Source organism: Lycium barbarum, chromosome 3 (assembly GCF_019175385.1).
Source record: "Lycium barbarum isolate Lr01 chromosome 3, ASM1917538v2, whole genome shotgun sequence".
Taxonomy (NCBI): domain Eukaryota; kingdom Viridiplantae; phylum Streptophyta; class Magnoliopsida; order Solanales; family Solanaceae; genus Lycium; species Lycium barbarum.
In genome coordinates, this window is record NC_083339.1 from 15,002,219 (window position 1) to 15,017,612 (window position 15,394).

Below are 15,394 nucleotides of genomic sequence, written 5' to 3' on the forward strand. Positions count from 1 at the left end.
AGAAGTGTCCGAGACATAATTTTTCATAACGCTTCTTTATATTGCAAGTGTTTGTACGTACATAATATAAGGATTTCATCCGTTTCCTTCTGTTTTTGCTGTAGCAAATACTAGCCGGACACGATTCGTTTTGATCGTTTGGTCCTTACACTGAAACCTAACACAGAAGGTTCGGGTTTACACAGAAATAAGAAGAATAAATTTCGAAGACCATTCCGGAGTGCTTTGTTTCTTCGTTTCTTCATTTGCTTCGGTGAGCTGAACTCATTTTAGCCTTGATGTAGGTATGATAGTCCCCTAGTGTTTATCCGAGAAATATGATCGGGAAAACACCATTAAGTCCCCAACAAAGGGCAGGCTTCCCGATTTCGAGTATTTTGCCTTGTTTTCATAAGGTAACACATTGTACTTGTTGCCTCGTTGAAACCCTTGTCGGAAAACCCACCTTGGGACAAAACCGAACTAAGGAAAAGAGTGCAACACGTGTTTTCAGACCTAACTCTACCCCCTCGGAGTTTATCTCGATACCACTTCTGCAAAAAATAATAGGTTAATAAAAGATGATCACAAGGGTCAACGAACCATACCTTAGCAACAGTATTTCTTCAAATGAGCCACATTCTAGTTATTGTGCAGTCGTTTCCCATCCATGGATTCCAGTTGGTACGACCCTTTGCCAGTTACTCCGGTTATCTTGTACGGTCCTTCCCAGTTCGGACCTAATTTCCCATCATCGGGGTTCTTGGTATTCAAAGTAATTTTCCGAAGTACCAAGTCCCCAACTCAGAAATGCCGAAGATCGGCCCTCCGGTTGTAGTACCTCTCCATTCGTTGTTTTTAAGTCGCTAAACGGACCAGCTCTTTTTCGCGTAGTTCATCCGCCAGGTCGAGTTTTACGGCCATAGCCTCTTCGTTTGACCCGTTGGTGGCGTATTGGAACCGGAGGCTCGGTTCACCAACTTCTACAGGAATTAGAGCTTCGGCCCAGTAGAACAACGAGAATGGTATCTCTCTTGTGCTCGATTTTGACGTCGTTCTGTAAGCCCATAATACCTCTGGCGGCACTTCCCTCCATTTATGTTTCGATGTTTCAAGTCTTTTTCTTAGATTTTGAATTATTTTTTTGTTCGTGGATTCCGCTTGCCTGTTTGCACTCGGGTGATACAGAGTCGATACTATCTTCTTGATTTTCAACCTCTCGAGGAAGTTATTAACCTTGCTGCAAACGAACTGAGGACCGTAATCACAGGTTAATTCGGCCGGGATGCTGAAACAACAGATAGTATGGTCCCATATGAAGTCAATAACCTCCTTTTCTGTAATCTTTTCGAAAGCTTGCGCTTCAACCCATTTTGAGAAGTAGTCAGTTATAAACAGAATGAAACAAGCCTTACCTGGTGCCCATGGCAGAGGACCGACGATGTCCATCCCCCACGTCATGAACGACCAAAGGGATATCACCGGGTGCAGCAACTCCCCGGGTTAATGAATCATCGGGGCATGCCTTTGACACTCATCACATTTTCGGACAAAAATTTTTGCATCCTTCTCCATTTGGTTCTAGTAATAATCGGCTCTGATAATTTTTTGAACCAAGGCTTCCGTACCAGAGTGATTACCGCAGGAACCTTCATGGATTTCCCTCATCACGTAATTGGTTTCTGCGGGACCCAAACATTTGGCCAAAGGTCCGAAGAAAGATCGGTGGTACAATTAGCCATCTGCCAAGCAAAACCGAACTGCTTTGGTCCGGAGCGATCGTGATTCCTTTGGGTCACTCGGGAGTTACCCATCTTGCAAGTAGTCAATGTATTTGTTGCGCCAATCCCACGTTAGGCCCATTGTGTTTATCTCGGCCTGGCCGTTTTCCACTGCCGAGTTCATCAATTGAACTACGGTATCGGGGTTAAATTCTTCTGCTTCGACTGAAGAGCATAAATTAGCCAATGCATCTGCTTCATTTTTTTATTCCCTGGGTACATGCTGCATGATCCATTCCTTGAACCGGTGCAAAATCACCTGATTTTTTTCTAAGTATTTTCGCATTCGCTCGTCCTTTACCTCGAAGATGCCATTCACCTGGTTTACGACCAGCAGAGAGTCGCACTTTGCTTCGATCACTTCAGCTCCAAGCCTCCGAGCCAATTCTAGACCTGCAATCATAGCCTCATACTCGGCTTCATTGTTAGTTAACCTCACAGTCCTGATTGACTGTCTAATTAATTCTCCTGCGGGAGTTTTTAAAACAAAGCCCAGCCAGGTACCCTTTAAGTTAGAGGCCCCGTCTGTATGAAGGGTCCAGATGCCTGAGGTCTTTTCGGAAGTTATTAAGAGTTCCCTTTCTACCTCGGGCACCATACCGGGGGTAATGTCCGCTACAAAATTGGTCAAGACTTGGGATTTAATTGTCGTCCTAAGTTTGTGCTAAATGTCATAGCTGCTGATCTCGACGGCCCATTTGGTCAACCTACCCGATAGTTCTGGCTTATGCATGATATTTTTAATGGTTAAGTGGTCACTACACATATGGGATGGCACTGAAAGTACGATTTTAACTTCCTCGAGGCACTTACCAATGCTAAGGCTAACTTCTCGAGGTGCGGGTATCGGGTCTCAGCATTTCCCAAAGTTTTACTCACATAATAGATAGGGAATTGCGTACCTGTTTCCTCCCGGACAAGAGCACCGCTTACCGCTACCTCGAATACCGTGAGGTATAGGAATAACTATTCGTCGGCTTTCGGTGTATGCAGCAGGGGCGAGCGATAAGTACTGCTTCAATTCCTACAAAGCCCTTTGGCACTCCGGTATCCAAACGAAGTCATTTTTCTTTCTCAGCAAAGAAAAGAAACGGTCACTTTTATCCGAAGGTCTCGAAATGAAACGACTCAGTGCTGCTATCCTTCCGGTCAGCCTCTGTACGGCTTTGACATTGTTCACCACTTTGATGTCCTCAATGGATTTGATCTTGTCCGAGTTGATTTCAATTCCCCGGTTTGACACCATGAAACCCAAGAACTTTCCAGACCGAACCCCGAATGCGCATTTTTCCGGATTCAGCTTCATGTTGTATTTGCGAAGCACATCAAAAAATTTCTGCAAATGCTTTAAATGGTCCTTTATTTCCAGGGACTTAACCAACATGTCATCGATATAAACCTCCATAGTTTTCCCAATCTGTTCTTCGAACATTCGGTTAACTAGGCGTTGATAAGTGACACCGGCATTTTTTAATCCGAATGGCATGACATTATAACAGTAAGTCCCGTATCGAGTAATAAAGAAGGTTTTCTCTTGATCCTCCGGGTGCATCCGGATCTGATTGTACCCGGAGTAAGCACCGAGAAAACCTAACATCTTATACCCAGCTGTCGAGTCGATCATTCGATCGATGTGAGGCATCGGAAACGAATCCTTCGGGCATGATTTGTTTAGATCTTTATAGTCAATACACATTCTAAACTTGTTACCTTTCTTTGGTACCACGACGACGTTGGCCAGCCAATCCTGATATTTGACCTCTCGGATAAAACCTCTTCTTTCACGAAGGGATGTTTTGGTTCGGCCATCGGTCTCCTCTTCTGCTTAACCGAAGTGAATTTTCCATTGAGGCTGAGTTTGTGAGTTGTTACTTCGGGTGGTATACTTGTCATATCTATGTGGGACCACGTAAAACAATCGGCATTAGCTTGAAGAAATTTAATTAACTTGTCTCTGAGCTCCGAGGTTAACCCCGTGCCCAGATATACCTTTCTGTCCGGCAGATGTATAAACAGAACAACCTGCTCTAATTCTACCATGGTGGATTTGGTTGCATTCGAGTCATCTGGTATTACGAATGACCTGGGCCCTCCGAAGTCATCTTCCTCCCCGGTCAGGTCCGTATCCTTTTGCTCCGTGCTCTTTAATTGCTATTTAAGGCTTTTGTCTTTGGCTGATTCATCAATTGTACGTGCCGATTTCTCTGGAACAAGGGGTGTTTCTTCCACTGTGAACATTTCCTTTGCTGCGGGCTGCTCGCCTCGGATAGTCTTTACCCCCTCCGGAGTTGGGAACTTCAGCATTTGATGTAGTGTTGATAGCACTGCCCTCATGCTATGGATCCAAGGTCTACCGAGTAAAGCATTGTACTTCATGTCTCCTTCAATGACGTAGAACACCGTCTATTGTATAGTCTCGTCAATGTTGACCGGTAAAGAGATTTCACCTTTCGTGGTTTCGCTTGCCATATTAAACCCGCTGAGTACCCGGGCTACCAGCACAATCTGGTCGAGTAGCCTCAGCTGTTCTACCACTCTCCAACGGATGATGTTGGCTGAACTACCTGGGTCAATCAAAATACGTCTAACCTGTGATTTTAAAATAAGGATAGAAATTACCAAGGCATCATTGTGCGGTTGCATGATGCCATCTTCATCCTCATCGTTGAAAGAGATGGAATCCTCAGACCCGTAATCTCGGGTACGCTTTTCCCGTACAATTGAGACCTTTGTTCTTTTCATCACTGGTCCCCGTGGCAAATCCGTACCCCCGATTATCATGTTAATAACATGTTGAGGTTTCTTGGGCTCGGCCTGCTTGTGATTCTCCCTTCCTTTTTAATGGTTTTTGGCTCTCTCACTCAGAAATTCTCGGAGGTGATCATTTTTTAATAACCGAGCCACCTCCTCTCTCAGTTAACGAAAATCTTCAGTTCCGTGCCCTTGGGTTTCATGATACTCACACATCACATTGGGGTCCCGCTGAGCCGGGTCAAATCTCAACGGCCTCGGCCACCTAGCCTAAGTGATTCATCCGATTGTCGAGACTAGATCCGAGATGTTGATGTTAAAATTGTACTCCAATAATCTCGGTATGTCCTTATTGCTAGCTGAACTGCCGGCATCACTTCTGAATGACAATCCTAGGCTGTTTGAAGAACGGTCTGCTCGTTTATCACTCCTACTTGTAAAGTGACTGGGGCCGCTCTTTGATTTTTCCGACCTGAAATTCAGTTTTTCCGACTGAGAGTATGGACGGTACCTTTCTCTCGATATTCTCGCTTCGGTCTTATAATTTTTCCTGGCCCTCTCAGTATTCTTGTTCAAATTTATTCTCAAGTTGGTCGTCCTCTACCCGAATCTTGGATTTGTATCTGTTATGGACATCTGCCTAGGTTACAGCCTCATATTTCAACAAATTCTCCTTCAGTTTGAATGAAGCAGTCGAGCTCCAAGGATTTAGCCCTTTGGTGAAAGCTTGTGCTGCCCATTCTTCCGGAACCGAAAGGAGCTCCATCCGTTCCATTTGGAAGCGGTTCACAAATTCTCGTAACAACTCATCGTCCCTTTGGGCTATCCTGAAGATGTCCGCCTTCCGGGCCTGCACCTTTTTTTGCCCCAGCATGGGCCTTGATGAACGCATCTGCGAGCATTTCGAAAGAAGAGATGGAATGCTCGGGCAAATGGTTATACCAGGTCAATGCTCCTTTCGAGAGTGTTTCCCCAAATTTTTTCAACAACACGGACTCAATTTCATCCTCTTAGACATCACTGCCTTTTATGGCACAGGTGTACGAAGTCACGTGTTCTTGCGGGTTCGTTGTACCATCGTATTTTGGAATATGCGGCATCTTGAACCTCTTCGGGATCAGGTTCGGAGCCACACTCGGAGGGAAAGGCCTTTGAATGTATCTCTTTGAATCCATCCCTTTCAGAATCGGTGGAGCTCCCGGGATCTGATCTACCCGAGAGTTATATGTTTCCACCCTCTTCTCCGTTGAATCGACCTGTTTTGCTAAGGTCTCGAGCATCTGCAGAACTTCGGTAGACGAACCGGCTCCGGATCCATTGCTCTCGACTATCCGTGTTTCGTCCCGCCTTGGCTCGGTGACCCCTTTTGACCTTACCGGAGCTGCAGTGTCATTTTTGCTCTGAAGCTGAGCTATAGCAATCCCTTGTTCGGCTATGGCGGTCCATTGTTCCAGCAACATTTCAAATATTAAATGTAAATTAATCTCATCCGGAGTATCCTGTGTTTTCCGGCCTTGAGCCCGAGACAAAGTAATTGAGTTATGAGTATTCAAGGGATCGGTGGCCGGAAAGTCGGCATTCTCCTGATTCACTCTATTCTGCCAGTTGAGACCTTCTCTCGAGTCGACAGAATTTGGGTTGACTGGATCTGCAGGTAGGTTTCGTAACCCACTGTTGTTCCCGTTTTTAGCTACTATCTCGTTGTTGTTCACATGACTGGAATGACCGTTGCTTGCCATTTCGTCCATTTTTTGTGGAAATCTGTAAATTCTTCAATCAACAGGTGAAAAAAGGAAGCAGCAAAGATTAAAGCACCACTATTATCCTAGCCCCACAGTGGGCGCCAAACTGTTTACCTTGAATTTCGCGTAACAATTAGATTTGTAAGCGAGGTATAGGATATGTGGGTGAACTTTAATCTATTTGGTTGGTGTGAAGTGTCTTTGTTGTTATATCTGTATGTATACGTGTTTGCGCTATACGTATGTGTACTATGATTGATGATTTATGCCAATTATATTTAGTATTGAAAGGATAAGCAAGCTAAGGAAGAACACCACAAAATCCGGACCAATATCTTTGAGAGAGAGCTTTTATATATTTGATGATTACAATATTGAGATATGAAAAGGAAGCTAACCTAAAAAGAGGAGGAATGTCCTCTATTTATAGGTATGCTTCATGGCCATGGATACAATACAAAAAGCCTTTATGAATAAAAAATCCGAAAAAAGATAAGGCTGATCCGTACGGTCTGACACTCGTATGGTCGTCAGCGCAAATGGCGGAACGGTTTCATGACGCGTGGCAACCTCACAACCGGTTATCCAGACCAACAGACACGCTAATTTAGGCTCGGTCTATCCGGACCAACGGACACGCCAATTTAGGCTCGGTCTATCCGGACCAACGGACACGCTTATCTTGTCTCGGGTCAATTACATCCGGTACGACACCCCCGGTGCGGAAAAAAGATCGAACATGCTCGTGCTCGTTTGGACTTATCCTCGGCTCCGGTCTCACCGGTCACACATTGACCCGATTTTTACCGTATACAACACTAAATATGAATCCGATTTCGACAAATAAATAAATTATTTTTACAATTTGATTTCTTTTATGGATGAAACAAACAAAGCAGGATTATATGTGTACTAAACTGGCCATATTCATTTCCCTATTAGTTGATGCTTAGTGAAAATTGAGCTCTCAAATCTAATTGGAATGCCAATTGCTAAATATGATATGTTGACAGAAATTTGCTCTGTTTTCCACTTTTTTCATTTTGCATCCAGTCTTACAAACAATAATACAGGTGCAAGGCATCATGGGAGGAAAACTTTCCTTGCGGGAGATAATTTGGTAAATGTAAAAATTATTCCCCTTGAGTGTGTCCCTTTTCCGGACCCTACTAACGCGGGATGCTTTTGTGCACCGCAAATATAGTTTAACTTTTATAGATAGACAGTATAAATGTTTTTTACATTATCAGGTCATTTAAAATGTAATTTCAAGTGAAGTAACTTCCTATAGTAAGTTGAATTAGTAGTCTAAAGCATATGGCAAATAAGCTCTGTAACAACCTAACAGGTTAATTTCATTAATAGTGTAAACTTTCCAAGAATATAAGATAACTCTCTAATGTGTCGAGCTCGTATGTGAACCGATATTTGTATCCATAAATATGTTAGTGGTGTTTTAAGTATCTTAACAAAATGATAATCTTATTGTGCAAATGCTAAGAACTAATAAGGTGTTTGAATTGACTTATTTTAAATGTTTATTGACTTGTAAGCTCTTTTTTACTTTTAGTAGTTTATTATATAAGTTAGATCACATTTTCAAAAGGATAAGTGGAAACAAATTTATTTGTTGCATTTTGTAACAACCGGAAATCAAAGTACTGCTTCAATATTACTCGGCCACAAATTAACTATGATTTAGTTATAACCATAGTTGTGAAGACGTGCTATATGTTTATGGGATTTGAGTAACGATCCAACGGGTTATTATTTTACCACCGTATCTACCCTATACACCAAAATTCAATAATTGGCTTGTTAAGCAGAGGTAACATGTTTTTTTTCTTATAATGGTGTTGTTCGTGTAAGTTTACACGTACCACGATTATTTTACCAAATACCTATTACCTTCGACCAATATAGATTTCGAGTAACATCGTGCGCTAAAGCTTAAGCAGGTAAAAAATATCATCTCATTTTTTGTCTCTACTAAAATTTGAACCTTGCTTCGTGCGTAACAAGTTCTTTCACGCACATTTTGCTAATCAAGTAAGCACTTTTTAAATTCCCATTGCGAGAAAAAGTACAATATGAAGATTAACTGAAGTAAATGATATCTGTATGTTTTAGAATCTTATTAATTGTATTTGTATAGTATCTGCCTCCTAGGATAATTTGAGAAAGCATTTGAGCATTTGCATATATCCTTCTGGGTCGCAAAGGAGTGTGGAGACGCATTTATTAACATTGACAATGTAGGAAATTTTAGATTATTATAATCCCATATTAAAAAATGAACCATACATCAAGATTTCTAATTGGTAAAAAAACATTAATAGTATTTCAACTTTCTTTGAGAATTTCTACACTTGGATATGCAATAAATAAATTTGTGCCTTTTATATATCGATCCAACCCATATTTATAATCTCAAAAAGAGAAATTAGGATAGATCAAAGAGAGAGAAAAAAAATGAGGAAATCAACCTCATTAATCTTCATCCATTTTATAATTTTACAACGTGTTACTCTCTTTGTTACAAGTTTAGTACAAGCCTAGTTAACAAAGCTTGTGATTTATGTGAAAATGAACAAGACTTTTGCTACGACGTTTTGGCACAAAATCCAGAGGCACAAAAGGCAACAAATAAGCATGATCTTGAAGGAATACAATTAATTTGGCATTTCAAAATTACACAGCCATCATCGACAAGTTGTTGTCAGTTACTTTAAATGAAACAGATCCAAATCTTAACCAAATTTATAGCCACTGTCTTCAAGAATACTTTCTTATGAGAGTATGATTTTCAGACCATAAATGACACATTCAATTCAAATGGTGTTAAGATTGAGAAATCGAAAATCAGAATGAAAAATCAAATTGAGAATTGGCTATGGTTCGTGAAGTAGAGAGAGAGAATTGGGGATTTTGACTTTCAATCTTTTACATTCTTATTTTCTGAATGTACAGTTGTACACCTATGCCCATATATACTTGGGACCAGAATGCAAATACAAGAAATAAAACCAACTAATACACTCATCCGGGTAAACCGGGTAATACAAATAAATGAAGAATGGGTCAGGCCTAATATATCAAATGCAGATGAGAAATAATATTGGCCCAAACTACGTAATTCCAACAACCCCCCTCAAGTTGGAGGGTGGGCACACACCCAACTTGCCCAGCAAAGTATAGTGTTGAGCTCCAGGCAAGGACTTGGTGAATAGATCAGCAGGCCGAGAAGCAGTGGGAACATGGCTAAGTGAAATGAGACCCTCAGTCAACTTGGTGCGGACAAAATGACAATCCACCTCGATGTGCTTGGTGCGCTAATGAAAAACGGGATTCTTAGCAATGTGGATAGCAACCTGGCTATCACATAGTACAAGAACACCTTTGCCAACATCCAAACCCAAATCAGATAACAAACGAACCAACCAAGACAATTCAGTCACCACTTTGCTCGTGGCCCTATACTCAGCTTCGGCAGAGGACAAAGCAACCACTGGTTGTTTCTTAGCTTTCCAAGTAAGGAGACTATTGACACCTAATTTTGGCTCGACGTGCTTAAAATTAACGTTTTGGGGGGCCCTGATTCGATAAAGAGCGCGAAATACGTTTTTTTACACATTTTTACATTTTTCGACAATTTATTGATGATTATCCTTATTTTAGGAATTTTATCAATTTATTGTCATTTTTAAGAATCATTATTTTGCACATGTACAACGTAATACTACCATTTTTGTGAAATTAATAATTGTTTCTTAATTTTATAGCAATACATTTTCGTATCTTATACATTAATATTTATATTTTTATACATACATTATTATTTATACATATACTAGTTAACTATATTTTAGTACAGTCCGTCAATACATAGAAAAATCGAAGCAATTAATTTTAAATGCAGAGAAAGAATTCAATCAATTCAAGATCTTGTCACCTTTTAAAAAGGTGACATTTGAAGTGATGGGTTGAGTTCTTCATCCATTGATTAATAGATTTTTATACATTAGTTAAAAGGGTGAAATCTCGATTGGACAATAACCCAAAGATTAAAATGAGCATTGAGGGGACAGGGGGATATGGCTTTATATTTTTTGGACAATAAAATGGATCACTTCATTTTATAAAAGAAGTTGGGGGTTTTAATTTTATTTCTCATCTTTTGTCTTCATTTACACACACACACACACACACAACACAACATACTCTAATTTTCAGATTTCCCCCCTCCTCTATTCCTAAGAAACCCTAAACATTTTCCCTCCTCTCATTTCTTCTCACACACAGCCGCCGCCGCCACCTCCACGCCAGAGCTTCGAGCTCCGGCGACGCTCCAAACCACCTCCGTTCTCACCGCCCCTGCCCCACAACTTCATCTTCCTCTCTCCCCCATTAACGCCGACCACCACCCCCACTGCCCGCTACGGCGAACTCACGACGCCGGAGCAATTGACCGCACCACCACGCCACCAGTTGCTGCTACCCGTCCCCTTTCCCTTGTTCTCCGAGCTTCAACGACGACAACAAGACCAACCAGCCCCCTTCATCTTCATTTTGCTGCTCCGGTGAGGAGCTTCGAGCTCCGATAAACCGGAGCAACCAAACGCCACGCCAACAACAACACGACGCCACCGCCGCGCTCCTCCTTTTTTTTTTTTTTTTCTCTCTCTTTCACGCCAAAACTCCCACCATCTCCGACGACTCTCGTTTGTTCCGTGTTTTGTACATTTTTCGTATACGTATAATTGTGTTCGTTTGTTGTGCTACTGTTAAGCTATTTTTTGCGTTTCCAGGCAGTCCATTTTGTCCCGTTTCAGATCTGGCCGGAGTTGAGTTTTTCGCTGTCTGTTTGATTTCTCCGGCCAGCGTTTAAATGATGAGCTTCGTCTTCACGGGCGAAACTTGCTTCCTTTGGCTACTGCCCGTTGTTACTATCGATATTTGACTATTTTACATTACCTTTTGCTAAATAAATGTTGGTTTTGTGCCCGGAAAAACACTCCCGGCGGCCAATGACACTTTTACCCTTTTTACCATTTATTTAAACTCATTTGGGCGAATACTAAACCCAAATGGCCGATGAATAAATTTCCGTCTGATTTCCAAGGCCTCCCCTGTACAAAAGATGGGTTTTTATATTAAGTTTATTCATTATTTCTTTAATTCATTCGATAGTTATTTATTCTCTTACTAACACTTTTACTAAATGTTTATACAGGTACTCGGAGACACATCCCAAAGACGACACTTGGAAGGAACCCGAAGACTTCATCGAATCCTTGTTTGTATTTACTTTCGCGCGTTATTTAAAATTGTACAAAACATAAACTCGGAGTAGTGAAAACTTCACTTTAATGTTGGGCGGGGATATTTAATTACTTGTCGCTTATATGTTTAACTTGAAATTTTTCATTCGCTTTAGGCAAAACTTAGGCCGTCGATACTTTCATAAATAGATTAAATTGACTTGGTATAAATACTTCATTAATTAAATTCACACTTTTGGCATTTAGGCAAAAAATACTAGTTCATCCTTTATTTTATATTCTTTACACACTTTTAATACAATGTACATTTTAAATTGTTTCGTGTACACTAATGCATATTTTAGTTAAGTTAATTGTCGTAAGGTAAATATTTAGTCGTCCATTTACAAATCTTTTATTCTTTACAGGCATTACACATGTTCACTCATTTTTTATCCACAATTCCTTATACTTATTTTTTACCCATAGTTTATTACAATTCTTTTGTTCCTTATTCTTTTGATAGGATATTCATTAAACAAACATTTTATTTTTTTACGAAACGGTAGAAACAAGTCAAATCGACTTCACTTTTTTCTGAATTCTTTTGTTATTTGAGATCTCTACACCAACAAATATTCTTAAAGTCTTTTTACATTCTTTATGCATTGATATATCTAGTTATACAATATTTTATACTTTTTTTTATACATCTTTTATATAGTTGTATATATTATTTACACCAACTGATATACCTTTTGTGGCAATAGATATATACTCATTTTACTAACAAATACACTACTATCGAATGAGGTATGTTTTCTTTACAATCCTTTATATATTCCTATCGATATATATTCTTTATAAATACTTGATACTTGATATACATACATTTTTATACACTGTATATACTTAGCACAGTATCACCTATTGCAGCTTTTCATGAAATCACAACATTTTAAAAACAGGTAATAATGATGATAAACAGATACATAATCCCCTTCTAGTGTTCAGTTAAACTAAGTTTAAGGACTGTCTTCGGACAGGCTCTGAGGGATGCTTAATACCTTCCCCTCGGAGTAAATAAAACCCCTCTCTAGAATCTCATAGGTTTCATGGACTAAAAATGGAGTAGACACACAAATACATATAGGTTTCCTATTTTTTCTTAAAAATAAGGTGGCGACTCTAACCCTTTTTAAACTAGTTAGAAGAACCGGGAAGTTGCAAACTATCTTGGACCAGTTCAAAATAGGGCGTAACAGAGACTATTACCCAAGAAAACACAAAAACCAGTGACGAAGTGCTTAGAATTAGGGCAGGCTGCCCAATCACTATCACAGCAACCAACCAAGGACATAGTAGGGGAGTTATTTAAGTGGACACCAATCTCAGAAGTACCCTTCAAGTATCTTAAAACATGCAGAGCAGCATCCATATGAGGGACTCTGGGAGTGTGGAGGAACTGGCTAAGATTTTGAACAACAAAACAAAGATCGGGTCGAGTGTGGGTTAGGAAGGTGAGCTTACCAATGGGACACCTATAAGCATCAGGTTTAGGAAGCAGATCACCCAAAGAAGCATGCAGCTTGATAGTCAAGGCCAAAGGGGAAGTTACTGGGGAAACATCAGTACAATGGAATTCACCCAACAAATCAGAAATGAACTTCTTTTGGTGTAACAATACCCCAAAATCATGGTAGAGCACCTCAACACCCAGAAAATAATGTAACAAACCCAAATCCTTGATTTTAAACTGATCATATAGAAAAAATTGCAAAGCAGAAATTTCATCCAAATCATCCCCAGTAAGGATGATGTCATCAACATACACAGCAAGGAAGACAAAGGAGTGATCAGATATTTTGACTAAAAGTGAGTAATCATTAAGGGAGTGGGTATAACCTCTAGAACAAAGAGTTTGTGACAGCTTAGCATACCATTGCCTAGAAGCCTGTTTAAGTCTATATAAGGATTTCTGCAACTTACAAACTAGGGGTGTAGAAGAGGAGGAATCAATGATCAAACCCTATGGAAGCTTTATGTACACCTCTTCATCTAGGTCACCATGGAGGAATGCATTATTAACATCTAATTGAAATAGGGACCACTGTTTCTTGACAGCAAAAGCTATAAGACACCTAACAGTGCACATTTTGACAACAGGTGAGAGAGTTTCATGGAAATCAATGCCCTAAATCTGTGTATCACCTCTAACAACTAATCTAGCTTTATATCTCTCTATAGACCCATCAGCCCTATGTTTGATTTTGTATACCCACTTACAACCAATATGTTTCTTCTAAAGCTTCAAACTCCTTTCTTATGGCATCCTGCTAAGCAGGGCTGGTAGCTGCCTGAGAGTAAGAGTGTGGCTCAGCTACTGAAGTAAGCAGTGTACCAGAAGCAGGAATAGTAGATGAGCAAGACAAGGAGGGAGAAAGTTGAATTATGTAATTATGAAGGTGAGGAGGATTTTGGTGTGGTCTAGTAGTTCTCCTAGGAACAGGATGTGAAGGGGAAGCTGGATGAACAGGAGCAGAACTTGGGACATGAGTAGATGCAGAAGATGGAGAGGGGTAATCAAGAGGATCTGAGGGGGCACCTGAAGAAGAAGAGGAAGAAGGGTCAGTAGGAGGTGGAATATGAGAAGGTGGATTATCAAGAGGAGAAGGTTGTAGAGAACCAAGAGGAGCAGGAGAGAAAGAGTGCTTAGAATACATGGTATAAGGGAAAATAGAGTCATGGAAAATCACATCCCTTGATATAAAAACAGACCTAGTATTTAAATTGTATAGTTTGTAACCCTTTTTACCAAATGGATATCCAATGAACACACAAGGAATAGCCCTGGGCTGAAGTTTGTCTCTATGAACCTTAGGTACAGAAGTATAACATAAGCATCCAAAAGGCTTTAAATGTATGTAAAAAGGGACAGTTCCATATAGTAGTTCATAAGGTGTTTTATTTCCTAGCACAGAAGAAGGAAATCTGTTTATTAGGTATGTAGCAGTGAGAACACAGTCCCCCCAAAATTTTGTAGGAAGTTTGGAATGAAAAAGCAAGGCCCTTGAAGTTTCTAAGAGATGCTTGTGTTTCCTCTCAACCACACCATTTTGTTGAGGTGTGTGAGGACAACTAGTTTGGTGAAGTATGCCATTGTCAGAAAAAAAATAACAGGCTATGTTGGAGGAACCAAGTTCTAGTGCATTATCACTCCTAATAGTCTTGACAGGAAGATGGAATTGAGTTTTCACCATAGTAATAAAGGTCGTAAGTAAGGAGAAAACACCACTTTTAGAGTGAAGAAGATGTTTCTAAGTAGCTCTACTATAGTCATCTACTATGGTTAAGAAATACCTAGCACCAGAGTAAGTTTGGGTGTGATAGGGTCCCCAAGTGTCAATATGTATAAGCTAAAATTGAGAGGTAGAAATAGAAGTACTATCTGGAAATGGAATCCTAGCTTGTCTAGACAAAGGGCAAATATGACACACAAAAGACTGTTTAGATGACAAATCAGAGGATATAGCAGGAATGTATTTCATTTTCGCAAAAGGAGTGTGACCCAATTAATAATGCCAAAGTACATTAGGTGTGTGAATAGTTTCCATAGAATTCATATCTGAAGGAGTAGGTAAAACAGGGGGAATAGCAACATTATAATCTAAATAATCAGGAAAAATAGAACCATGCAAATGTGAGGCAACATTATTTAAAGCAGAAATGGAAACATTATTTGCAATAGATGTTGCAGAAGTGATGTCAGGCCTGGAGGTGTGAGAATGATGGAATTGATACAGCCCTTGGTGCAATCTACCAAGAACCAGAAGCTTCTTGTTGGAAAGGTCTTGTATTAGGTAGGAAGAAGCAGTAAACA

General features: G+C 40.2%; 1 protein-coding gene across 1 annotated transcript; it reads right to left on the minus strand.

The window, feature by feature from the left end:
• Window positions 1-12,760: 12,760 nt before the first annotated feature.
• Window positions 12,761-13,669, minus strand: LOC132630374 (uncharacterized mitochondrial protein AtMg00810-like). Its single transcript, XM_060345956.1, has 2 exons — window positions 13,565-13,669; window positions 12,761-13,468 (listed from the first exon to the last, which is right to left on the minus strand). Exons 1-2 carry the CDS (start codon window positions 13,667-13,669, stop codon window positions 12,761-12,763), a joined length of 813 nt encoding a protein of 270 aa, XP_060201939.1.
• Between the last annotated feature and the right edge of the window lie 1,725 nt (window positions 13,670-15,394).

Coding starts and splice junctions, on each gene's coding strand:
- LOC132630374 (XM_060345956.1), bottom strand. CDS start 13,669: ATGTGCACTGTTAGGTGTCTTATAGCTTTTGCTGTCAAGAAACAGTGG. Junction 13,469..13,564: donor ATGGTGACCTAGATGAAGAG/GTGTACATAAAG, acceptor AGACTTAAACAG/GCTTCTAGGCAATGGTATGC.